The sequence below is a fragment of the Gadus morhua genome, chromosome 14, assembly GCF_902167405.1.
Source record: "Gadus morhua chromosome 14, gadMor3.0, whole genome shotgun sequence".
NCBI lineage: Eukaryota > Metazoa > Chordata > Actinopteri > Gadiformes > Gadidae > Gadus > Gadus morhua.
This window is the reverse complement of record NC_044061.1, coordinates 27,727,320-27,754,074: the sequence shown is the minus strand read 5'-3', so window position 1 is coordinate 27,754,074 and position 26,755 is coordinate 27,727,320. Positions and strand designations below refer to the sequence as shown.

Sequence of the window (26,755 nt, the reverse complement as noted above, 5' to 3'; positions counted from 1 at the left end):
TGCACCACCGCCCCCACCACCACCTGAACCACCGCCCCCACCACCACCGCCGCACTGAAGCTGCGGTCTAGCTCTGGGCCGAGGGCAAAGGTCACCAGAGGTCATGGTGGGCTGATCACGGGCTGCAGAGACGCGGCGGTCCAGGACTCGTAGTGCTCAGTCCCTCCGTTTGGGTTTGCGTGTGTGCAACCCTGCGTGTGTGCGTCTGCATGCGTGTGTGTATGAATGCCTGTGTGTGTGTCTGCGTGTCTCTGCATGTGTCTGTGTGTGCGTGCTTTACCTGGGTGCTGCGATCATGGACAGGACACACTTCTGCTGCGGGCCCACGCTGGTCCAGTTCCTGGCGAGCGTCACCATGGCGCTGGCGTCCAGCAGGCCATAGCCGTACGAGTGGCTCACTGAGGACCAATCACACGCGGAATCAGCCTCATCACCAGTCACCTCAATGGGAGATTAAAGCTTTAGTGCTTCAACACTTGCTGCTCTCAACTGCCAGGGCTTGGTGCGCACACACACACACACACACACACACACACACACACACACACACACACACACACACACACACACACACACACACACACACACACACACACACACACACACACACACACACACACACACACACACACACTTCTTATCAGTATGTGGAGACCAAGAGGCTGGCCGGTATGAAGACCAGGGCGGAGTGAGAGAGCTAATTTCGGGTGAGGAGGAGGAGAGGGAGAGGCAGGAGGGGAGGAGGAGGAGGAGAGGCAGGAGGGGAGGAGGAGAGGCAGGAGGAGGAGGAGAGTGAGGGCAGGATGGCAGGAGGGGGAGAGGCAGAAGAAGGAGAGGAGGAGAGGGAGAGCCAGGAGGAGGAGTGAGGGAGGAGAGGAGGAGCGCCAGGAGGGGGAGTGGGGAGGGGGGGGTACCTCTGCGTCCGACCCCGTTGGTCTTCCAGTCGTTGGTGAGCAGGTGGGCGGGGTGGGAGGTGCGGACCACCAGGTGCTGCATGTCCCTCCAGGTCAGGTTGGTGCTGGAGCCACACGGAGGACAACATCAGAACACTCATTCATCCATTCATTATCCGATGGATCAAGGCGAGGCTGCGACCGAGGAACCAGAGCAGGAAGAAGAAACCACTAAGAGCACAAACGGTCCAGACGATACGCAGACCGAAGGTTCGAGTCCCGATAACAACATCAACTCTACGTTGGGACGCGTTTGACTTTCAAACCAAGGACCAGAGATTGTAATCCTTTCCAACCCAGCTGATCTGTGTGCGTAATGACTTCTTAATTATGAACGGATGATGGATGTGATGAAGTCATGCGCTTGTTACACGGTCAGCAGGCTGACCTCGGAGCTGCTCAGGTCAGACAGTCAGTGGTTAAAGCCTGTTTGAACCGGACTGAAGATCTGGAATTAACATGACAATGAATAACAGAAACAATGGAAAATACCGGGCCGCCACCGTCTGTGGAGAGTTCTAACGGCTGAAGCTCTGAAACCCAGAGCTCTTTCCATCTTGTTCCAGGGTGGAACGCGATGGAGCCCTCGTGACTGGGTGGCTTCATGTCTTCATTTGAAACTCAGTTTTCCCTCACTGCTACAGAGGGGTCGGTTGTAACGCAGATGAAAAACGCTCCCAATAAAAGTTTCACACAGTGACAAAAAGGCACTTCACTGAAAAGACAGGCAGCCAGTACACTCAGAGGAATAAACACACATCGGAGTTCAACACGCTGTACGGTGGTGGCTCTGTCTCCTGTCCAATCACAGAAGAGGCTTTTAGCGGGCGGGAGGGCAGCATGTGAAGGTTGTGCCGAACGACGAAATGCAAATAATGAAGAAGGACTCATTTACGTTTACATTCAGGGCGTTTAGCAGACACTTTTATCCAAAGCGACTCACAATCATTTGTCAGAAGAAAGAGAAATAACAATATATCGCTGTCGGTACAGTAAGGATGTTGATAGAACCAAGTGCCAAGCACTAACTATCACTAGGTTAACCCATTCCCCGTTGAGGCAACCCGGTCCCAACCCCTCGGGCCAGGCGGCCCAGGGGAGAGGTGGTGGATGGCGTATACCACCGATATCCACCAGTCGGCGCCAGAGAGCGCCCATTGCGTAACACTAAACAGTTCAATGGAGAACACCTGCGGGGGAGGAGGAGAAGAAAGACCAGGTACCATTAAAAGGCTGTGCTATGCTTTCTCAGCGGGGGGGAACTAGAAGCACGTGTGGGCTAGAACCAGGGAACCTCCAGGGCTCGGTTCAGACGGCAGGACAAGTGGATTTAGCGGACCTTCTCCCAGCACTCAGGAGGGAGCACGCACACTCGGACGACGTTGGTGGCGCTGAACGCACCGCCGGACCGGATCGCCCTATGGGAACGATATCCCACCTCCAGGGAGGAGACCGGCCGTGCCGGAAAGACAATGAACCTGACTCTAACCAATGGAGCCACTGGTATTATTTTTGTTTTCCCCGTTTTGGGCACAGACCCACGCGGTTTCCGTTGACTTTTGAATAAATGCCTCTTTTGCTTTAAATGCTCCCTGACGTGTGTTGATTACCGAGTGATGGAGACATTCACAGGGCCGGGTTGCCCCACCGTGTACAACAGAGAGAGCTAGGATAAGATGCTACAAATGCATGCAAGTACTATTTTTAAGTGCAAGGACGTACAACGTACAATTAGTGCGTGAGGGGGACGTGGGGGGGTTAGGGGCGGGTACTTGGTGCAGATGCACAGGAACATAAAGAGGCGGTGATGATGCAGAAGGACTCACTTGGCCTCCAGGGCGAGGGCGATGATGCCGGCGGCCAGCGGGGCGGAGGCCGACGTCCCCGTGTGGGAGTCGGTGCACTTCGACTTCAGGTCTGTGGTGATCTGTCAGGGGAGGAGCACAGGGGGGATGAGGTGGTGGGGGTGAGGGTGGTGGTGGGGTGTAGTGGTGATGGTGGTGGGGATTGAGATGGTGTTGGTGTTGGTATGTGGTGGTGGTGATGTGGTGGTGAAGGTGGTGGTAGTGGGGCCGGTGATTGAGATGGTGTTGGTGTGTGGCGGTGGTGTGGTGGTGAAAGTGGTGGTAGTGGGGGTGGTGATGGTGGTGTAGTGGGGTGTGTTGGGGTAGTGGTGGTGTGGTGTGGTTGAATGGTGGGGTTTAAGAAGCGGTAATGAGGACTACATGTAAATCAGTGCACTTTAAATACATTATGCTGCATAATGAGGAGGGCCCGAAGGTCAAATTGCATAATTATTTTGAGACGGTAACATTGAATCAGAGGGCAGCCCCACGACAGACCGGGACGTGTTATCCTCATTTATAAACACGATTAAAATAAATTAAACCCATGAATATATTGGACTGGAAAATCAAGGCCATTGTGCTCATTATCTGAAGTCCTCCTCCACCTCTCTGCTCCTGCTCCTCCTCCTCTCTGCTCCACCACCTCTCTGCTGCTCCTCTTCCCTGCCCCACCGACCTCCTCCTCCTCCCGTTACACCGCCTGCGCTCCTCCTTCACCATGCAATCTATTTTACTTTCTCTACCCGTTGAGCCCCTCCTCCTCCTCCTCCTCCTCCAGTCAACCGCCGCTCAGAGCGATCAGAGGACCTTATGTATCCTGTTCCGTTCTGTCAGGCGCTGCGTTGGGACGCCGGGGGCTTGGCCCACCGCAGCGTCTGTACCGGGCAGCGACCCCGACCGCTGCCACAGGGCCAACGCACAAGACTTTATAAATAACTAGCACTGTTTTTCCGACCAGTACACAGAATGCCATGGAGTGAGCGCTTTATTCAGCCTGATCCCGCCCCGATCACACCGACCATCCTGTCTGAATGAAGCTGATTAATGCTGCATGGTGTACAGGAAAAGTTTGTCTGCCCAACATAATCCATGACCCGCCTCCTCCCCCTGCTCCTCCTCCTGAGTGACAGGTCAATGAAAGGAGCAGGCGTTGGTGCGCGTGGGGCCGTACTGTGAGGACGTGTCAGGAGCTGTCCTCACGCTGCCCGCTACACTCCTCCATTCTGCTCGTCGGAGTGTGAACCAGTGTGTGCGACAGCGCTGGGCGCTGCACAACCCAGTCCCAGAGAGGCTCTTGGCAGGACTAGTTTATGTAAATGTCGGCGCAGTAATGAAATCAGCACTCCAGGGGCCCAGCTCCTGACACACAGCCATACATATCCATATCCTTTACCGTGCTAATGTAATGCCAGGAAAGAGCCCGCTAAACCACACACACACACACACACACACACACACACACACACACACACACACACACACACAGGTGTGTGTCTCCACATATGCCCGTCTAGATCCGTCTCAGTGTGTGTGGACGGTGTGAATGCGTATGACTCCGTGTTAGGCGGCTCACAATCTGCTTCTCGTTGAGGTTCCCCGAGCTGTAGGTGGTGGCCAGGGTGGAGGAGCAGGCCTCGCTGTACCACGGCACGTTGCCGTTCTGGGTGGAGCTGCTGATGGACAGCGTGTAGATGCTGTCCGTGTAGCCGTCGCAGTTGCAGCTATCCTTCTCCCGCCCGCCGTTCCCCGACGCCCACACGAAGATGGAGCCAAGACCGCCGCGGCCCTAAGGAGACAGTCGTTAGGACCCTCTCTCGTTAGGAAACTCTGACGATACCTCACTCTGATGTTACCTCACTCCCTCGTTAGAAAACTCTGATGTTACCTCACTCTGATGTTACCTCACTCTCTCGTTAAGACACTCTGATGTTACCTCACTCTGATGTTACCTCACTCTGATGTTACCTCACTCTGATGTTGCCTCACTCTCTCGTTAAGACACTCTGATGTTACCTCACTCTGATGTTACCTCACTCTCTCGTTAAGACACCCTGATGTTACCTCACTCCGATGTTACCTCACTCTGATGTTACCTCACTCTCTCGTTGAGACACTCTGATGTTACTTCACTCTGATGTTACCTCACTCTCTCCTTAAGACACTCTGATGTTACCTCACTCTCTCGTTAAGACACTCTGATGTTACCTCACTCCGATGTTACCTCACTCTGATGTTACCTCACTCTCTCGTTGAGACACTCTGATGTTACCTCACTCTCTCGTTAAGACACTCTGATGTTACCTCACTCTGATGTTACCTCACTCTCTCGTTGAGACACTCTGATGTTACCTCACACTCTCTCTACGGTCTGGGGTCCGGTTAGGACGGGGCATTATGAGCGCTGCAGTGGCCGCCTGGCCCGCGCAGCCACTTAAAGAATTAGAGCTCATAAATAGAGGCTGACAGTGAGCCCAGACCTCAGGGCCGTGTGCCAACAAACCCCAGCACTGCACTATCAATGTCCCAGCATAACCGTAGAGTAATATCACAGGGCATCCCTGCTGCTCTCCCTCCCTCCCTCCCTCCCTCACTCCCTCCTTCTCTCGCCCCCTCTCTCTCTCTACCTATCTATCTTTCCCCAGGCCTCCCTTCTCCGGTCACTTTATTCACATCGTGTTCATCTTAACTTCGACCCTCTCAGTCCTTCCGTTATCAGATCCAATATCAGCCTCCTGAGGCCTGTGGTTCTCCATCTGCAACATCCCTCCTCAGGGAGAAGGTCAGTCCCAGTGTTCATTACCCAACGACTAACAAATCACTGGCAGAATCACACCCCCTGACCCAGAGACCACATGAAGGATGGAGATACGAGGCGAGCGTTTACCAGCCACACCTGACCCCACCTTCTGACCGAAGCACTTCAGGGTCAGGAACAGAAGGTCAGAACAATGAGCCAATCAAAAGGTCATTTTGGCTATAAAAAAAACGCGCTTGTAGTCGGCTAGTAGACACACACACCTCTGTGACGCCGCGCAGGAAGGCGTCCTTGGCCAGCTTGGCGGGGCCGTCCACCGTCTTGCCATCGTCCTCTGGCCCCCAGGAGGCACTGTACACGTGGATGTGCTGCGGGTTCAGGCTGAGGGACTGGGCCTCCACCACGTCCGTCACCTCCCCGTCCAGCATGCGCACACCTGGACACACAACACACAGTAGGAGGTCACACGGGGAGGAGGAGGAGGAGCGGTGAGGGGGAGACAGGGAGGAGGAAGAGGAGACGGGGAGGAAGAGGAGCGGTGAGGGGGAGACGGAGGAGACGGGGAGGAAGAGGAGCGGTGAGGGGGAGACAGGGAGGAAGAGGAGACGGGAGGAAGAGGAGCGGTGAGGAGGAGACAGGGAGGAAGAGGAGACGGGAGGAAGAGGAGCGGTGAGGGGGAGACAGGGAGGAAGAGGAGACGGGAGGAAGAGGAGCGGTGAGGAGGAGACGAGGAGGAGGAGGAAGCCGCCAAGATCAGCAAAAGCCAGCTCTCCAAGGGGCCTCCTGCAGAAGCATTAAATAAGCGGGGCCACACGCCACGCAACACGCCAGGCTCAGGCTTCACGACACGCAACACACCACACAACACGGACGTTTCCATGGCAGCCATTGAGGTGACACGCAAAGCGTTAAAGAACAGCGCCTTCTTCAGGGTTGTTCAGCCAGGAGCTCCTCATGGGGGTGGCTCTCTGGGTAATCTGTCTTTGATGTGTTGTGTTAGGCGTGTACTGTAATATCATAAGTGTACACTGTAATATAATAACTGTACTGTATACTGTAATATAATAACTGGAGTCACAGCCCTGAAGGAAAATGTTTTTTGTTTTTGAAAATTGATCAAATCTATTGGTTGACTTTAAGTGTTTTGTTTCAGACGATCCAGAATGGAGGCCAAACGATGATCTCATCGTCCAAACGGGCGAGCTACAGGGCTGACGGACGGGCTGGGGGATAAGAGCCGGTTTGATCCCGTTCTGTTTGGGATGAGACAGAAAAAAATAAAACCGATAGGAGACCGATTCAATCTCTTGGTCCACCTAACCTCTCCTCCTCCTCAACACTCTGCCACTGCCTGATGTAAGAACATACAGTATAATAACACTGGTGTCTCCAAGCATCGGAGCAGGGGGGTGGACGCATAGCAAGGGGTGGAGACGCCTCTATATTAGATTAGATTCACTTTATTGTCATTGCACAGTAACAGGTTACAATGCAACGAAATGTAGGTGGGTCTCTACACAGCGCCGGACCGAACCATCTCCCCAGCATGGGGGCTGCAGGCCGCCCCTCACATCCATCGTCATGGAGACGCACACACCAGGAATCCAGAGTGGTTGTTGCTTAAAAACACCTCCAGTCTTTTATTTCATTTTTTACCAGGTGCTGAAGTATTCAACCAGTGAGCTGCTGCATATCTGCACTGTTGACAGCACACACACACTGCTGTGTTCGTCATCTGTATTCAAGCTACGCACAAACAGTGTGTGTGTGTGTGTGTGTGTGTGTGTGTGTGTGTGTGTGTGTGTGTGTGTGTGTGTGTGTGTGTGTGTGTGTGTGTGTGTGTGTGTGTGTGTGTGTGTGTGTGTGTGTGTGCGCGCGCGTGTGTGTGTGTGTGTCTGTACATGTGTGTGTCTGTACGTGTGCGTGTCTGTACGTGTGCGTGTCTCTACGTGTGTGTGTCTGTACGTGTGCGTGTCTCTACGTGTGCGTGTCTCTACGTGTGCGTGTCTCTACGTGTGCGTGTCTCAGTACGTGTGTTAGAGCCCAGGTCCTCCCCCTGAGCTCCTCTGCGTTGGTCTCAGTCGCTCTGATGTGAATCAAACGCCCCAGCCCTGAAAGGCTCCAGAAGATCCGGCTGGTGCACGCTCAGCCGCCGCTCCACACCCGACGCTCGCTACGCGTCCGTCAGGAGCGGGAGGAGAGCGGCTCAGAGCCGCCAGCTGGGGCCCAGCAGGGCCCTTGCGTACGCCCGGGGCTACAACGCGCTGGAATAAATTAGGCTCTAATTAAAAGCAGAACACACGCTGGGTCGCACTGTACCACAGGCTATTATTCATGGAGAACTGAACCGCCTCTGTCGTACAGTACGGGAACACGATGCAGGGTGTACAGTAGGTAGAGGGCTAGGTTGGTTAACGCGGTAGATGGTTGCCGTAGTGAGCAGGGATTTACCGAGGGAGCTCTCCTGCTTACAATCTAAGCACAAACAGACCAACACATACACGCTGGTTTATTCTGGGATTTAAAAATGTTTTTCTAACTTCTGACAAGGTTATGAAAAATATAAAAGGCTCCACACAAAATATCCAGGATGATGCAGCTCTGGCCCGCTTAAAATAGGTCTACCATAACCGGGAGCGGTGCGCACCAAAATGGAATCATTGTTTTTCTGTGCCAAGAAATATAGCATGGAATATTAGCATTTTATATAGGACACTTTCTTAAGCAGAAATAGCTGCACATTTGCATATTACAAACACTGTATATCTACAGTGTACTTCCTGTTGTTTCCAGAAGCTCAGCATCCCCACAAGATACGCCCAGCACCGACCGTTCTCTGAACGCCTGCTGCCCCTGGGGTACGACCCGGTCGGAGAGCAGACCACTGATCCCAGTACCACTAGAATGGTGGACCACTGGGAGCTCTGGGAGACTCTTCACAGAGAGAGAAGGACAATCGATGCGTTCTCCACGCCGCTCCAGATCCCGTTTGTATCGAGCTGCTGTCCATGTCTCTCCATACGGTGGTGATTACCAGAACACATTTCCTTATGTTTAAAACCCCTTGAATGTCCCCGGGTGTATTTAAATGAACATGAGGATTGATCCGCTCCGTGCTCCATTATAACCACTTGATAACGCGCTCCCCTGTGGCGCGGCCTCCTAGCTCCCCGCCTCCCTAAAAGCCTCATCATAATGAGGCTGTGAGGACCGCGTTGGACCAGGCCGATGCCGCTTTCTGCACAAAATATTTTCTTAAAACGAAAACACGATTGGATCCACAAACGTGAGCGTCGTCCAGACAGCGGCCTGCGTGGGGTGTTGCGTTTCTCCTGTACCCCATGAGGAGGTTTATTCATGAGGTTTACTCATGCCCACGGAGCGATCACCTGGATGGAGGAGAGTGGAGCAGCAGGCGTGTTTTCCCCAAGAAACCAAGAGGAAATTGAGGATGAAATATAAAGTCGAGGCCCAGAGAGAGTAAGAGAGAGTAAGAGTGAGAGAGAGCAGGAGAGCGAGCGAGTGAGAGAGCGAGGGGGAGAGCGAGAGAGGTGGAGAGCGAGAGAGTGAGAGAGGGCGCGAGCATGAGAGAAAGAGTGAGCAAGCAAGATCGAGAGATAAAGCGAGGGATAGTGAGTGAGAGAGATCGCAAGAGAGCGAGAGAGAGAGCGCAAGAGAGCGAGAGAGAGGGCGAGAGAGAGAGCAAGAGAGCGCAAGAGAGCGAGAGAGAGGGCGAGAGAGAGAGAGAGAGAGGGCGAGAGCGAGAGAGCGAGAACGAGAGCGAGAGCGAGAGCGAGAGGGTATTAGTCATTCTTCGCAGTACCTCCGATCTTTGCATTATAAGCCACGCCAACGCCGCATATTCCATTGTCAGCCACAGCTGCGACCTCTCCTGCACAACGCGTCCCGTGCCTAGGGAGGGAGGGGGAAGACAGGGAGAGAGAGAAGGGAGGAAAAGAGAGGGGGGAGAGAAACATTTCATTGTTAAAAGGATGCTTGGAAAACAAATGCAGACTCATTATTTCAATGAAGTCATTGACAGTAGCAGAAACTGTGATCCGATGACGGTAATAAAGAAGAGCAGCCATCAGGTTAATGCACCCTCCTCCTCCTCCCCTGAGATATTGACCGCAGTGCGAGACCACTGAGCTCACCCAGCAGGAGATGAGAACGCAAACCATGAGCTGCCGTGGAGACGTGGAGCCTCCCGGCCACTTCTATTGGAGCAGAATCAGGAAGGCTCCCGGCCGGTTCTATTGGAGCAGAACCAGGAAGGCTCCCAGTTCAGCCTCTATTGATCCTGAAGGATGATTAATTTCCAGAGATCCGGCCACGCAGTGGCCAGCCGCTGTGACCTTGCAGCGCTTTGAAGTTCAGAGAGGGAAGGGCTTGACAAGGATTGAGCGGACAGACTCCATCACAGCAGCCACAGCAGGGTGAGAGGACAGAGTGAAAGGACAGAGTGAGGGGACAGAGTGAGGGGACAGAGTGAGGGCACAGAGTGAGGGGACAGAGTGAGGGCACAGAGTGAGGGCACAGAGTGAGAGACCAGGCTCCATCACACCAGGGAGGGAGCAGAATTAGATTAACCCGTCGCCATAAAGGCGCTGTGTAAGCTCTAGCCTCCAGGCGGCTCAGCTTCTGAGCGAGTCTGATCTGAAGGGTTTGCCTCAGGTACACTCCTCCGCTGTCCTCCGTTCTCCTCCGCATCCAGTTTGAATCGGCTGTTTCCCAGCGGATCGAGAGAGCTTCCCAGCATAACGAAGAGGTAGAGAGAGTACCTTCTTAAACCCTAACGATAGCAGTAGTGTGCAGAGGTTCCACATGCCCCCGCCGAAACAAAACAAAGCACATGCTTTACGTTGTTAAACGCAATACATTATAACCAGAGTCACTATAAAGTTATATCCATGCATGGCACTTTTATCATAACGATCATTTGAAAGCAATCTCTCCTTATAGCCCCAAGAGATGGACGACTAGAGCGACACGGGCTCCTGTAGTCCTGTAGTCTGCAGTCTGTAGTGGATGAAGAGGCCCGCCGTTAACAGTACATGAAGAGCTCCGCCTCCAACATGCGTCTGGTGCTGGCCGAGGATAACGCAGCATTAGTATTCATACCGTCACCAGCGCACTCTGGGAGTCTGGGAGGACATCTCTACAGAGACCACTCTTAAATACACCCCTTCATAATCATAACCCCTCCACCACCCTCCTCATCACCCCTCCACCCCCCCTCCCTCACCCCTCGAACACCCCTCCGTCACCCCTTCATCACCCCTCCTCCTCCTCCACCCATCCATCACCCCTTCATCACCCCTCCTTCACAAACTACAATTCCATAATTCTGTATGGCCTTTGACCCGTTTTAAGAATGGTAATTATTAACATAGAGTCTCCTAACCCCTGAGAGATGACATGGTTTATGAGTCGCAGAGAGATTTCATGGCTATTGAACCATTTAACCGCCTAGCTATTTTTAAAGATGGAAACATAACAAGACTCAGATTCTTGACAGCCGTGCTGCTCAGTCTGACGATTATGGACTTGACTTAAATTGGCGAACTGGAAGAGTTGTGTGTAATTTGATGTACGTTCAGTTACTATGCTTCACAGGAAGAGATGTCACCCTAGAGACGGGCCTACTAATTATAACGCTGACAAACTGGGAGTCTGGTAGGAGATACCGCTCTTCACTAAAGAGAACGAAACAAACATCTTCACCATTGGCAATTTAAAGTAAACCGCTTTTACACAAACAATACACACACACACACACCAAATTAAACATGAAATCATGTAACCATTTTGACATAACCACTGCTCTGTTCCCAGTCCAGTCCCCCCCACCCATTGGAGGAAGTCCAACCATGCTCCACAGAACTTGGGATTTATAGAAGGGAGGCGACAACCACAGTTTACTTTTCAGTTTTTCGATCTTGCATTTGCCTAATTAGCTGAAGAAAATCATTAGCGCTCTGTGAGGTCTGGCCAATGGCTGATCATTAGTCTGCGGGTCGCCTCAAAGGTAACTCTGATCAACTGCTCCCTGCACATATTTATAATCAGGTTACTAAAGAGCTGCTCTATGGAACCGCTAATGTTTATAGGGTGCACTAAATGAGGTCCACGGAGCAGGCCTCTGACTGAACTAAACACGGAATCGATCAACCTGCTGCAGCAGTCAGCAAAGGAACGAGATTTCCCTGCACTGAAGATCATTTACGGGAGCAATACAACTTTAGTGTTGCAGCAAGATATCTCACAAGCACAACTGAAGATATTGTCTCATTAAACACCCCGTTGAGAGACTGAAACATGGGAGAAAAAGCAGTTTGTATCCATTTTTTCCTAACCTTTTGCAAACCGATGTGTTTGTCAGGACTTTCATGAGATTCTGGAGGTAAAGTATTTTTACCAGCTGGGAAGGAAACGCAGGGTGTGATGATTAAACACAACAACAGCACCGGAGCACAACACATCTCTGATACAGCATCACAAACAAACAGATCGCACCCAAACCGAGTATTTATCACCTCAACAACAGCCCCGACACACCACAACACCAGGGTTTTATTGGAGCCGTTGTTTCACTTCATGTTTCACACATCTTCAAGTCCAAGAAAACGTAACATACACAGCAAAACGGAAAACCCCTGCATTGACAAACACGAGTTTGTCTGCTGGCTAAAAAGATAATGGCTTTAGTTTGACAGCGGCTGCACATCTGCCTGCTATTGAAGGCATGTTTAGCGTAACCTGCTCTGCTCCAGTCTGGCTGTGAGCCGCAGACGGAACGGCTACACTACCAGCAGCGGACTAACGGCTCCTCAGTCCTCTGGAGAACTGGCGTTTCTTCCCTAAGTGGATCAGCTCCACATTCTCCGACTGTTCCTAATGCTGGACTCTGCTCCTCAGAGAGTCTGGAGGGAAGAAAGAGTCCTAATCCTTACGGGGAGCGGGGACCCTCAGGGTCTGAGCCCTCAAAGCAGCCGGCAGAGGAAGCCCTGGCACGCGGTGAGCGGGCTGGAGTGTGTTCCGGGACAAACGGCGCTCTGATGGACGCATCGCCACGGGGCCGTCCTCACCGCGAGCAGCAAGAAAGAGAGCTTTATGGAGGTGGACAGAGGTGCGCATTCAGGAACACACACACACACACACACACACACACACACACACACACACACACACACACACACACACACACACACACACACACACACACACACACACACACACACACACACACACACACACACACACACAGCTGAGCCATGATTGTAGTTCCAAGGCCTCTGTAGGCTACACAGAGCGAGCGAAAGTCTCCAAACATGAGGACACATCACCAGTCTTCCTTTAACCGTGGAGCCCCTAATCTGCTGTAGGTGCCGAAGCATATCTTGGACCTCATTAGGAGCTCTTTATTGGAAAACTGTTCCGCACCCCCCAAATGAATTCCATAATTTGCTATTTGACAGTTATGATAAAAATATCCTTTTATACATACATTAACATAAAGATTGCTGTTGAATGGCATGGGTATAATTAGGGATTCATGTCTCGTCCACTGCAGAAACCTCAGTTAACCCTACCCTGTAAAAACCTCAACCCTCTAGTGTAGGAACCATAACCATGGTCAGTAGAGACCATCGGCAGTAGAGACCATCGGCAGCAGAGACCCTTCGGCAGTAGAGACCATCGGCAGTAGAGACCTGAGGTACCATCGTCAGTAGAGACCTGAGGTACCTACGTCAGTAGAGACCTGAGGAACCTACGTCAGTAGAGACCCGAGGTACCATCGTCAGCAGAGACCTGAGGTACCATCGTCAGCAGAGACCTGAGGTACCATCAACAGTAGATAGCATCGTCAGTACAGACCGGAGGTACCATCGTCAGTAGAGACCATCGTCAGTAGAGACCATCGTCAGCAGAGCCCTTAGGTACCATCGTCAGTAGAGACCTGAGGTACCATCAACAATAGATAGCATCGTCAGTACAGACCGGAGGTACCATCGTCAGTAGAGACAATCGTCAGCAGAGACCTGAGGTACCATCGTCAGTAGAGACCTGAGGTACCATCGTCAGCAGAGACCTGAGGTACCATCGTCAGCAGAGACCTGAGGTACCATCGTCAGCAGAGACCTGAGGTACCGTCCTACTGACGGCTCCTCAGGACGGCAGCGCACCGTCTGAACGCTCCGTCTGAGCGCTCCGTCTTACCTCGGGGCCGTTTGACTTTCATCAGCCCCCAGCTCTGAGCCACTCTTCCAACCATTAGGGGGCTTTAATATACAGAAAGAAGCATTTGGCTGGGGGCCCAAAGCTTCAGAGCGCCACAAATAACTCATTAAAGCCACTTTGGAAACACATCGAGGGGAGGGGATGACAGACGCTCTCAGAGTCGAGAGGCACTTCTCTGCAGCGCTAGAACTAACACACTTGGTTCAATCCCAAGTGAGACGCCCTAAGAGGTCCACGTGTCCATATATGGGCTGCAGGCCAGGGCAGTAAAAGCAGATTTCTTAACTTCTCTGCGTTTATATTTGACCCATGTGATCAGATGTCATTGCAGGTTTGTGAATAGGAACACGATTCAGAAACATTTCTTTACCGATTGTCGTCCAGCTGTGTGTAACGAGGCTGGGGGTCTGGATCCCCGTCGTTGACGTCATAGCTCGCATCAGGGTCCTACAGAGAAACACACACTGTTAGAACCAGACATCAGCTAACCCATCAGCTAACCCGTCAATAGAGAGACATTAGAACCAGACATCAGCTAACCCATCAGCTAACCCGTCATTATGGAGAGATTAGAACCAGACATCAGCTAACCCATCATTATGGGGTTAACCATTCTCATAAAGAGTTGGATCTACCACATTAATAAGTCAAAAGTTGGCCCTTCTGCAATTCCCCAAATCAAAATGCATGTAAACATCAGAATGTTTATAGAAAACAAAGATAGGAGGTCACGCTCTGAGTTTTCTTAATCAGCTGCTGGCTGCTCTCATCTCCCCTCCGATCAGAGACAAACACAAAGGAAGGCAGTAACAAGTTCACACGCTAATATGTAGAGAAGCATCAAGAGAACTTGGTTTTTGTACAGAAAAGCCAAACAACAAAAACCTAAATCTAACAAGTTTAAGGGTCACTTCAAAGGATTTCTTAGATTAACAGTCTGAGGCCAGAGTAGCAGTAGTGCCAAAAGTCGTCCCTCAAAGTGCCAAAGGGGTGTCATATCCACCCCATTGTTCCAGAAGCGCTAGCTTCACACTTTCAGAGGATGCCACCTCTTTGGACCGGGCTGTGAAACAGGAAGATGCTTACATAGTTTTGTGCCAAGTCGGGGTGGTTCTGCTCGATGCCGTCGTCCAGAATAGAAACCACCACCCCCTTCCCGGTGAAGCCCAGCTCCCAGGCGCCCTTCACGTTCAGGTCGCGGTGGTTGGCGTTGTTCTGAAAACAAGATTAGAACAAGACATTCCATCACTCAAACACTCTTAAACGGCATTGGAGGCAAAACAAGGATTCTACGAGACGTTTTGATGTAAGAGGGCCTGTGAGAGGTGCGACCAGCAGACAGGTTTGCATCCATGACCCTCCTCCTCACTGCGTGGGGATGCTATGAGGACAGGGTAGGGAGGGTGGGACGTGGGAGACGTTGTCGTTTGCTCGTAGCGGTGTGCTATAGACCGCATCGCTGGCCTCAATCTTTTATCAGAGTTAACGGTAGATCCTCCCTCGAGTGGCTCCGTCAGCGTCGAACGGGCAAATAGCAATCAGTGTCCAGGGCTCTCGACATTCAGACTGGCATTTGGTTAAATGCCATTTCTTCCTTTGCGCTTGAGAGAGGCTCTGATGCTAGAATGCATACAGAGCTGATGGAGACACAACAGCTCCCTCTTGTCCATTTCGAGACCCGTCTTAAAATCAGTCAAATCCTGACGGTTTAGCGTCTCTGGTCCTCATGAGGACCACATAACGAAACTTTAACTGTGGAAATGAAATATATATTAAGAGGTCTTCACAGATTTAATTCCAGAAACATGGAGCCCTCTGATTGTGAATATTCATATACTGACTCGTTCTCCTTTCCAGGGGCAGATCAGGCCACATGTAAGGAGAAGGCTGGAATGGAGCGTTATTAAAACAGACAAAGGAGTGAGCATGAAGGCCGCAGCATTGAGTTTGTGCAAAACCCCATCGCAATTTTTAATTATATCAAAGTCAGAGATGGATCCAGCGAGGAAGTGAATAGAGGAGAACACACAGGAGGGAGAAAGAGAATGAGACACAGAGAGACAAAGAGAGACATAGACAGAGAGAGACACAGAAACAAAGAGACAGGCGCTGTGTGTACCAATATCCATACTTCCATGAGTACACTTAAACGTAGTACACTATCCGTACTCACTAAGTGCGCTTATTTTCAGATGTCAGCGTTGTTCCAAATCGAATACTCTGTGGTGCACTAACCGGAAATTACGATCACGACTGCCGCCGCGGCTCCTCCCCCGCAATAAACATCCCGCTTTGAACGGTGAACTCTTTACGCCTAGCAGCTATAAAAGATATAAAAACTACAAAATGACTATAATGCAGGCTATGTGGAAAATGCACAGACTTTGTCTCAGCCTGGCTCCGCCCTCTTCCGCTACGTAGCTAAGATGGCTGCCATTGAGTACGAAAAGTGTACATCGAACCACACTTCACAATTTGACCGTTTTGAGTACACCATCCCGGTCCTTTCAGTATACTTATTTTCACCCGATCTGAATTGGAACGCCCTACGTACTCAAACTAAGGCTAGTAAGTACGGACAGTATGGATATCGGAACACACCAAGGGAGAGAGAGCGACAGATTACAAAGATTTAATAATATCCCATTATTGCACAGGAATGTTTCCCTGCTGAAACACGGCTCTCATCCAGACCACTATCACATTGTGTTGGTCTGTATCGCCCTGTGGCTTCCTGGCTGAGTGGACACAGAGTACCTGACGTTTGGAGCGCTGCTTGCTGTGATCCTTTCGATTTAAAACGGACTGAAAATACTTAGTTGTGAACCAATAAAAATCTTCTCAAGTCGTACTTCTCTCTACTCTATCGTAGGGTTAGGGTCTCATGCCTCTAAAGGAGCAGCGACTCACCAGGTACCACTGCTCTCTGAACTTTGGGTCTGACGGCTCTGTGTAAACGTCCCGCTTCCGTCGCTGTTTGACCACCTGCTGCTCAGCCCACACCACCTGAAGGGAGAGATCACAACAGAAACATGTTAGAGCAGGAAGGAACCGGAAACCACAGAGCAGGAAGGAACCGGTAACCACCGAGCGGGAAGGAACCGTAAACCACTGAGCGGGAAGGAACCGTGAACCAACTGAGCAGGAAGGAACCGGAAACCAACTAGCGGGAAGGAACCGGAAACCACTGAGCAGGAAGGGACCGGAAACCACAGAGTAGGAAGGAACCGAAGACCACCTAGCGGAGAGAAACCGTAAACCACCTAGCGGAGAGAAAACGTAAACCACCTAGCGGAGAGAAACCGTAAACCACCTAGCGGAGAGAAAACGTAAACCACCTAGCGGGAAGGAAACGTAAACCACCTAGCGGGAAGGAACCGTAAACCACCTAGCGGGAAGGAACCGTAAACCACCTAGCGGGAAGGAACCGTAAACCACCTAGCGGGAAGGAACCAGAAACCACCTAGCGGGAAGGAACCAGAAACCACCTAGCGGGAAGGAACCAGAAACCACCTAGCGGGAACGCTAATCCGGCCGTTAGCCGTGGCCGAGAGCATATGCCGTAATCAGGATGCTGCACGGGGTCGCGGGTCGCCTGAATAAATGGGGGCTTGATCCCCAAGGGGGCGGCCATCAGTGATTACAGCCCCAGCCTGCCGCCGGGCCCCCGCTAATGAGAGGCACAGCGGGGCCAGGGAATTCCAGCGCCAATTCACCCTTCTGGATCGGGGCGCCCCGTGTTCTGGCTTGGGGGGGGATACGGTTATTGGTCTTTCGTTCATCGTCTCCGAACGCACATCATGTCAACACGCGTTCCCTGGAGATGACTGAGGGCCCTGATGATCCTGCCCTGGGAGCTCGCTGTACGGCAGGTACAGAACCACCAGGGAGAGAGAGGAAGGACATGTCAGCAAAGACGTCCAGAAGACAGCGGAGCAGCAAGGTTGCTGAAGACAGGGAGAGGACGAGGTGATGAGGAGACGAGGGGAGACGCAGTCTGCAGGTGGAGATGACAAGGAGACAAGGAGACGCAGTCTGCAGGCGGAGATGACGAGGCGTGCAAAAATAAATATAAAATACAATAAAAATCGATCAAGGTGACATTCATGGCTGCACAAAAGGCACCTAAAAGGCATGACTATCATTACTACTATAGCAGGGGGACTGGAGGGACCGCAGAGGGGGGGTGCAGGAAGAGAGGGGGGGCTGAACATTTGCTAAACTGCAGCAACCATGAAATCCGTCGACGGGACATATTTCTTATCGTTGTCATCTGCAGTGAAACATTAAGCATAAAGTGTATTTTCTCCTGCTCTCATTTCCCCTTAATGGAGCTATCTTCCCCCATCTGTGTTGAGGAAGAGCGAAGTGAAAAGTTAGGGAAGGGTTTACTTTGACCCTACACTGAAATCTGCAGAGCACTCTCTTCAGCAGAACGTTGACAGGAATGTGTGGCCGCCAATTAATCCCAGCTCCTCGATCCAGCGAGGACGGCCGCGGTCCGTCATTGTTGACCTTACTTTATTTGGATTATCAAATCAAGCCGTCTATTGACTCAGCCTGAGCACAAGTCATCCGTGGTTCTTGTATTTGGGATACTGATATAAGAACAAACATACTCTGCTGTTATCCTTAGAACAGTTCCAGAAATATGTTTTCCTTTCCTGACGATGTCAGGACTGCATGTCCGGTGAAAAACACACATTCAACGGAGGCTGGTTGAATTTCCACCGGTTCCGTTTGAGCCACACGCTGCATAGGTTGAAAGGAAAGCTCTGTGCATTGTGTTTGTGGAACAAGCCATTAATACCGAGAAGTATGGAGAGCAGAGCCCGTCAAAGAAGTGAGATCCAAGTGGAGCGCCGTCCAGCAGTCCAATTAAACCTGATGATGCAACCGCTCATATGGAATCCTTTCAGGTCCAGAGATGCATTCCATGTTCGGAGGCCTTTGTAGTCGATCAACTCTCCATAATCAGTGTTCTCCGATGTGTTTTGCTGAGGGCGCCCCACTGGCAGAGAGGAGGGAGCAAACAAACAGCCGAGTCGTTTGGCCATGAGTTCATTCTGAGACTGAATGGAAAAGACCTAGTGATGCACCGAACGAACGGCCACAGATAATTTTCGACCGATATCGGCCCTTAACATGGGATCGGCCGATCAATCAGCCTTTTGCAGGACCCGATAAAAGTGGCTCTCTCACTATCTATCAAACACATAAATAGGTTTTATAAAAAAGGTCTGTGTTTAAAGAAATGACAGAACAAAACTGACAATTCTTGCCTATATTACACTGTAAACTAAACAAACGTTGATGGCATCGGACCGGCTGTCCATACATTAACAATAAATATGATCGGTTGCCGTCAGAAAATCTGAACAGTGCATGTCTCACTAAAACAATGACGTCATAATACTGCACCAAAAATACGAGAACGGCACTAACCAGCAGAGGAGTGGTCCTTAAAAATAACTTCTGTTGAATGCTAAATTAAATATTCCTGCGTTACCTAGCGAGGAAAGGAGGGAAGGTTAGAGGAACATTACTATTGTGAGAGTCCTTCTTATCACTTCTCTGTGACCTGCGAGACAGAGTCAAACTGATTCCATTAAATTGCTTTGCAGGCTCCAAATGTCTGGAAGTCCTGATCTCATCTGAGAGTTCCAGTTTGGATAAATAAGTAGTAAGGCTTGACCTCCATCCCAATGTGTACGTCCCACTGCAGGGCCCTGTACAAAGCCTTCCACCAGAAGCCCTCATTGCCTCGGACTAGTCTCCTCTCATGGACGGAACCACCCTTGTTTTTATCCCCCCTAGAAAATACTCCAATAATGAGAAAATCATTGGAGCAGAGCATCTCATTTGATGTTTAGGTTTAATACGTCCTCCGTTTATGAATCCGTCAAACAATGCGTCTTGTTATTTCCCATTTTCAATTTATTTTGGTTGATAGGTGTGTGTGTGAATCAGCACTATATCCAATATTATTGTGTTAGAGCTCTCAAAGGGCCTGTTTAAATGGACATTAAAATGGTCAATGCAGTCTTCAATCTATTTTCTAAATGTCCCCATTTTCCTGTTCAAAAATACCAGCCTGTGAGAAAGAAACTTTAAAAAAACAAAGAAAGATCTTGGTAAGGGCCATCGTTTGGACCACAGCCAACCTCTATGCCTCGGTTACGCCCTGGTAGTTTTTCATAATAATTCTTGTTTCAAACGAAGGAGAATGGAGGAAACCACTATTTGATAATAATTTAATCTGAAAATTTGACCATCTTTATGGCAACCTTTTCGGCCCCTTTCCTGAGAGCATTTTCTGATCAGAAGGTCTTTCCCAACAGTCAATGTTAAATGTTACTGGATAACACAGCCCTGCTTGAATATTAGTAAAATAAAGAGGAATTTGCGCGTGAACATAAATAATATGAGCTATCTCTAAGATAGAGGAAGAGGCGGGGGGGGTCTCCTCCTTTCCCTGGTCTTCTTCTCAGGCCTGTCAGACCTGGTGTTTGTCCAGCTGGGGTTCCTCTCAAGCATCCTCCTGTAACCTGCAACGCCTTCGGTGACTGCTCCCCTCCGTTCCAGTTGCACGTCCTTCATCTCCTCCTCGTCTCCTCTCCTGAAAGTGTCCATCTCCTGGTTCAGTGAGGCCCTGATGTCCTGAGTCACCCAGGGTTCATCTCTGTCCATGCACACATTTACACAATCTACTTTGTAGTCTCAGTCCCCATGAGCATGATGGAGAAATCCCAGGGTCGCCTCAGAACAGCCCTGAGAACCCCCTCTGCCTCTAGTGCCCAGACCTGCCCCACTGCAGGTCTGTAGAGGCTGAAGGTAGACCAGGTTGTGATCCTTCAGGGGAGGCAGGCCGATGGAGCCCAGACCTCCTTAACGTCGCAGCCAATGGTTGGTTTTGTCGAGCAGCCAACCGACTAAAGTGAGCAGGGTAGTTCTCAAGGTGATGAGGTTAGAATCCCCATGAAGGGAATCTGCTGCATCGTCTGCAGCTTCACGGTCACAGAGTGGATGACGCTAGCGGCCCGCGACTCAGAAGCCACAGGGGAACGTGAATAACAATCAGAACGGCCTTCGAGACCGAGGGGCAGAGACGTCCCGTAGCAGCTCAATGTCCAGGCTGCTCACTGAACAGGCTGCACACTGCATCGTGTCGAGGCTGCTGCATTGTGCCCAAGCTGCTCACTGCATCGTGCCCATGCTGCTGCATTGTATCCAGGCTGATCCGTCTGTTCACCTGAATGGCGAATCGCCCTCCTCTCTTCTCCTTGTCTTCATGTGGCCATGTCTCCATGGAACACATCACAAACACACCTCTTCTCTTTGTGAGGGACGTATCTTCATTCTTAATCCACCAGTGAATGCAAGAAATCCAGGATCAATCAATTCTATGTAGAAAAGGGTGATGAACCTGAATAATATAAATAAAGAAAAAGGCTGATCCGCTTTCACACACACACTGGACTGATACACATCCGTCCTTCACTAATACATAAACATAATAACTGCACTGTCTGGGACCCCAGCCCAAGCCCCCCGCCCTATAAACACATCAGGAGACCAGGAACAAGTTTTCATTTGTTTAGAGCAATCACAAAACTCAGGGTTGTGTCTGAGTACAGCTCAAAAAGACTGGACCACACACACACACACACACACACACACACACACACACACACACACACACACACACACACACACACACACACACACACACACACACACACACACACACACACACACACACACACACACACACCCTTTTTGTGGGCAAGCGCCGTAAAGAAATGTGGTTATACTGACTGATAGCACAACAGTGGCTCCAACACTTGTATCAACCACATTGAAGCAGTTTAGCAGACACCGATACTGTGTGGCTGGACATTAAAACAGAGTGCAGTCAATAAACAGGGATCAGAAAGGGCCACACATTACATTAGCTAGAGTGTCCATCAGTTGCCGTTGGCAGGAAGAAACAGGTGTAGACTTCAATCCACTCATTCCGTTTAGGATTCATTTGGTCCTTAAAGTCTAGGCTCTTTCTTCTAGAACAAAAGTAATTTTCTCTAAAATAGGATTTCTATAAAACGGTGTGCAGCTTTTTTATTCTTGGTTTAAAACCATCTATTTTATCAGAGGTTCAGTATTGCTCTAGCGCTGGTGGGGAGATGAATAAATAAAATCAACAGGAATAAATATATTCATAGCCTGGCACTTTGCATCGACTGCCCGATGTCAGCTGCATTGATCAAAACATGTCTGCTGCAGCAGAGGTGTGAAACGTGATGCTAACCGGTCACAGCAGATTTATGACCGATTTATGAACCGCAGAAAGAACATGCGACTCTGAACCGATAAACACAGAAAAACAGCCCAGTTCATTACTAGAGGGAGTGACGACCTGAACTCTGCCAGGCGGGGGAAGGCGTCACCATGGTAACCGTGGCGGTGACCATGGCCCGCTCTCCTCTGAGGTGCTCTGGACATAAAGGAATTCAACAACAGGAAACAGGGGAGGAAGTCCCAGAGGGGGAGTCAGGGAGGGGGAGTCCCGGAGGGGGGGGTTAAGGGAGCTGTGCCAGTTTCACTGAGTAAGGCCGGGCGAACAGGCAGTGTCCCAGCATGCACCTGATGGGGGGGGGGGGTACCGTGTCCAACCAGGACACGGTACCAAGAATAGAGTTCCCAGAGCGAGCATCACGCGACCGGACCGCAGGGAGCTCAGACCCCTTGGTCCGAGGGGAGCGGGGTTAGAGGTGAGTCCAGTGAGACTCCGTCACCTCAGGTTGTGAAAGAGCTCGAGGAAGAGATGCAGCTGCAAATAGTCCTCAATTGACCATGAGCTGGGCCGTGACTAAAGCCGAACACACACCAGCGCCGAAGCGGCGGGTCAAAAAGAACGCACCCATTATTTTGGACGTACTAGATGAATAATTACACAATGCAAAAGGAATGAGCAATGAAAGTAAATAAATTGTGTAAAGTGACTAAACCGTAAACAAAGTGCCCGACAATACATAATGAAACTATGAATTTATGTGACTATCATTGTAAGCACAAACAGATGATTATGAGCATCAGGGCTATATATGTAGTCATAAAACAATTGGTAAGACGTTATGGTAGCCTATACCAACTATGTTTGTTGATCTGCTTCTTTCAAAACATATCACAACTAGGGGCGGCAATTGACGTGTGTGAAATGCGCACCGCTGCGCTTCAGCGCCGGTGTGTGGCCGGTTTAAAACAGCTCAACTGCCACATGTTTGGCCTGAAGCAACGACCGTTTGAGTGTTGGCAGCCCTCCCGTCCAGGGAGTGCTGTAAGAGGAGCTGTCATGCTGCAGGTGTGTTGAGGGGAGAGGACTAGGAGAGGTTCAGGAGCAGCAGTGTCTCAGGGGTCAGGTCAGGATTCCTCTGAAGGCGTTCTCCACCCCTCTATATATGCTGGATGAGAACACAGCGACCTGATCTGGTGGGTGGACATTAACAACCACAAACCCTCCTCTGTAACACTGCCACACAACACTACGCTTCAACTGGAAATAGAACACTGTGAGGGAGAGATTATATACTGGGATACAGGAATTAAAGACTACTGCTGTGTTCCAATATCCATACTATCCATACTTAGTTTGAGTACGTAGGGCAATCCAATAAGGATCGGGCGAAAATAAGTGTCCTGAAAGGACCCGGATGGTGTACTCAAAACGGTCAATCCGCGAAGTGTGGATCGATTTACACTTTTTGTGCTCAACGGCAGCCATTTTAGCTACGTAGCGGAAGAACGGCCTTAGCTACGTAACCCACTGAGTATTCGATTTGGAACCACACTGACATCTGAAAATTAGCGCACTTCGTAAGTGCGGATAGTGTACTATGTTTAAGTGTACTCATGGAAGTATGGATAGTGGAACACAGCATACCTTTGGTTCTGTGTGAGAGGTAATGGGATTAACTGGGATTAGGACCTTCCTTGGGTTCTCTGTGCAGGCGGACTGGGATTAGGACCTACCTTGGGTTCTCTGTGTGGTCGGACTGGGATTAATTCGGATTAGAACCTACCTTGGGTTCTCTGTGCAGGCGGACATGCGTTCCCCGGTGGTTGGAGAGGGACCTCTTCTCCACTGTGCGATGTTTGAAGTGATAGATATCATCGAATACCTGCAACATAAAACACTTCCATTACATCTCTATAAAAACAAATGTCATGGAACATATTTACTTTGAAAAACACAGTAAATCAGTTGTACCAGTAATTGCCTTTATAAGTAACTGATGCTGGAAAAATAAGGAATCTTCTTCACTGCTGAGGTGTGACAGTAATAAAATGAGAATTTTGCATTTCTGTAAACGTCAACGACAAATATTTTAACAATACTGTGCAGATATTTCAGGCTTTGCATGTTGTTGGTATAATACTACAAAACAATAATCCAATTGCTGGTCAATTTTATTCGGCCTACTGCTTCAATCACAACAAAATGGATACAAAAAACAGATGCATAAAAAGACAAACACATCTAAATACAAACCATTATACCCAGTTACTATATTTATAATATACATTCCAGTTTATCAACGCTCTAATGTCCGTTGTGTCCCCGTTACAAACCGCATGAATTCAAATAATCCAAAACTGTGTGCCAAATAATTTATCAGACCAGACTTAATTAAATCCAAACTGAATGCCCTAACGAGGAAGTTAATGGAACCGGGAGCTCGGGACACATCGAGTTGGGCTGAATCTGTGAAACAGAAAGACAGAAATACACGCTCTGCTGCAACTCATTTAATGCAGAGGGCATAACATCTCCATGGTGGTTTCCATAACGACATTATCGGCTTACATGAGTCTAAATATTGACATCCTTATTAATACTGACGTAAATTATAATAGTTGCGAAACTAGGCTGTAAGAATACAGCAGAAACATATCTGAATACACCAATCCAACTGGCAAACTCAAAAACGGTGCGAGACGTCTGCATCGTGAACTACAGGCGTTTAGGACGAGGGTTCAACAGATAATCCATAGCAATGTTTTGACATATTAATGTCCTAATCTACCGAGCTAAAAGGATTTCTTCTGAATACTTGTGGTTGACTGTGGAGGTGTTCCAACACAAGTTCCGACAGACTGCCTCCCTGTGAACCAACCGAGCCTCATCAGCAAAGCCTACTCCCTCCCCTTTAATTACCGGCCAGGCGGACACAATAGAACCGAGACACACAGCAAACAGACACAGAGAACCTATAATCAACCACATGCCAACACCTCTAGCACTGAAAGACCGCCCCGAGTGGAATCATGTTAACCTGTAACCGAAACCCTTTAAAGAAACAACATTGTGCTTAACGTGTCAAACACGGACATCAGAAGAAGAGGCTCTGAGTGGAGCCCTGGTGATCCTTCCCGCCGTCGAGGACGCTGAACACCAGCATGTTGGAGACTGACGGAGTACATCAAGCACACTCTCAGTCTAATTAGCACGGACAGAGAAGGACATTTAAAACCAAGCAGTATGGATGGATGCAGCCAGGGAGCTCCAAGCTGTTCTTCGTGTTTTAGGTCTGCACATTAAAAAGGAATTTAGTTTGAGGATGGAGCCCCAATGCAGTTACTTTGTGGTTTCTTCTCAATCGAACAAGCCAATGTGAGTTGGTGCAGATTGTCTGGATCATCCAAAACACCTCCACACTGTACACACCTCACCACTGTACAAACCTGAACACTGTACACACTTAACCCCTCCAAACTGTAGCCTCTGCAGTAGCAGTAGTGACCCGCTGTCGTCTGAAAGAACGGGCTCATGAGACAGGTTGGTTATCTGTTCAACCTCACCGAGTTCCACTTGAGTGAGAAGACTGATGCAAACATTGGCTTAAGGCAGAAAAGTCGGTTCAGAGTAGGGATCGACCGATACAGATTTTTTAGGGCCGATACGATACCGATATTTTTTCATCAGCCTTAGCCGATACTCCGATACGCCGATACCGATATTTAGAGCCGATATTTAGAGCCGATACTGCTTTTGCTCCCTCAATCATAAAAATTACACTGATAACAAATGTTACAAGTCTCAATTTAAAAAAAGGAACATTTATTGAACTTCAATATAAAAAACAATATTTAACAAATAGTAAAAACAGGTGAGGTAAAACAAGTAAGAAAAATTAGATGAGCAATATTTAACAAATATTAAAAACATGTGAGGTAGAACAAGTAAAAAATAAAAAAATAAAAAAATAAATTAAAAAAGCGAAAAAATATCGGCGAAAATCAGCCGCGTATCGGCCGATACCGATACACGTAAAAAACGCGAATATCGGCCGATAATATCGGCCGACCGATATATCGGTCGATCCCTAGTTCAGAGAGCATCGTACTCTGATGAGACCTATGGTGGAACGCTCAATCTAACATCTCTCAGAATAAACTGCTGAAACCTCAAAGAAACTAAATAATACAATCAGAAATCTATACAATATAGCACTCAACGCATTACTTAGCTTCCAGTTACCCTGTTTTACTACTGCAGACCATGTTACCCTGTTTAACTACAACATGTTACCTTTTTTAACTACAACATGTTACCCTGTTTAACTACAACATGTTATCCTGTTTAACTACAACATGTTTCACTGTTTACCTACAACATGTTTCACTGTTTACCTACAACATGTTTCACTGTTTACCTACATGTTTCACTGTTTAGCTACAACATGTTTCACTGTTTACCTACAACATGTTTCACTGTTTAACTACAACATGTTAAACTGTTTAACAACAACATGTTAAACTGTTTAACTACAACATGTTAAACTGTTTAACTACAACATGTTAAACAGTTTAACAACAACATGTTAAACTGTTTAACTACAGCATGTAAAACTGTTTAACTACTGCAGACCATTAGTTATTCCAGAAACAGCCTTAGATAT

The 26,755-nt window shown here is 49.3% G+C and overlaps 1 protein-coding gene across 3 annotated transcripts in view; it reads right to left on the bottom strand.

Annotated features, from left to right (window-relative positions):
* Window positions 1-26,755, bottom strand: part of furina (furin (paired basic amino acid cleaving enzyme) a) — a 57,650-nt gene that overhangs the window by 7,293 nt on the left and 23,602 nt on the right. For all 3 annotated transcript variants that reach the window (XM_030377832.1, XM_030377835.1, XM_030377833.1), the window contains exons 3-12: window positions 23,876-23,974; window positions 16,707-16,802; window positions 14,883-15,011; window positions 14,167-14,243; window positions 9,379-9,467; window positions 5,819-5,991; window positions 4,374-4,586; window positions 2,780-2,880; window positions 915-1,018; window positions 281-398 (exon numbers count right to left, since the gene is read on the bottom strand). In XM_030377832.1, the coding sequence (XP_030233692.1) occupies window positions 281-398; window positions 915-1,018; window positions 2,780-2,880; window positions 4,374-4,586; window positions 5,819-5,991; window positions 9,379-9,467; window positions 14,167-14,243; window positions 14,883-15,011; window positions 16,707-16,802; window positions 23,876-23,974 (1,199 nt within the window). The remainder of the gene's footprint in view (window positions 1-280; window positions 399-914; window positions 1,019-2,779; window positions 2,881-4,373; window positions 4,587-5,818; window positions 5,992-9,378; window positions 9,468-14,166; window positions 14,244-14,882; window positions 15,012-16,706; window positions 16,803-23,875; window positions 23,975-26,755) is intronic.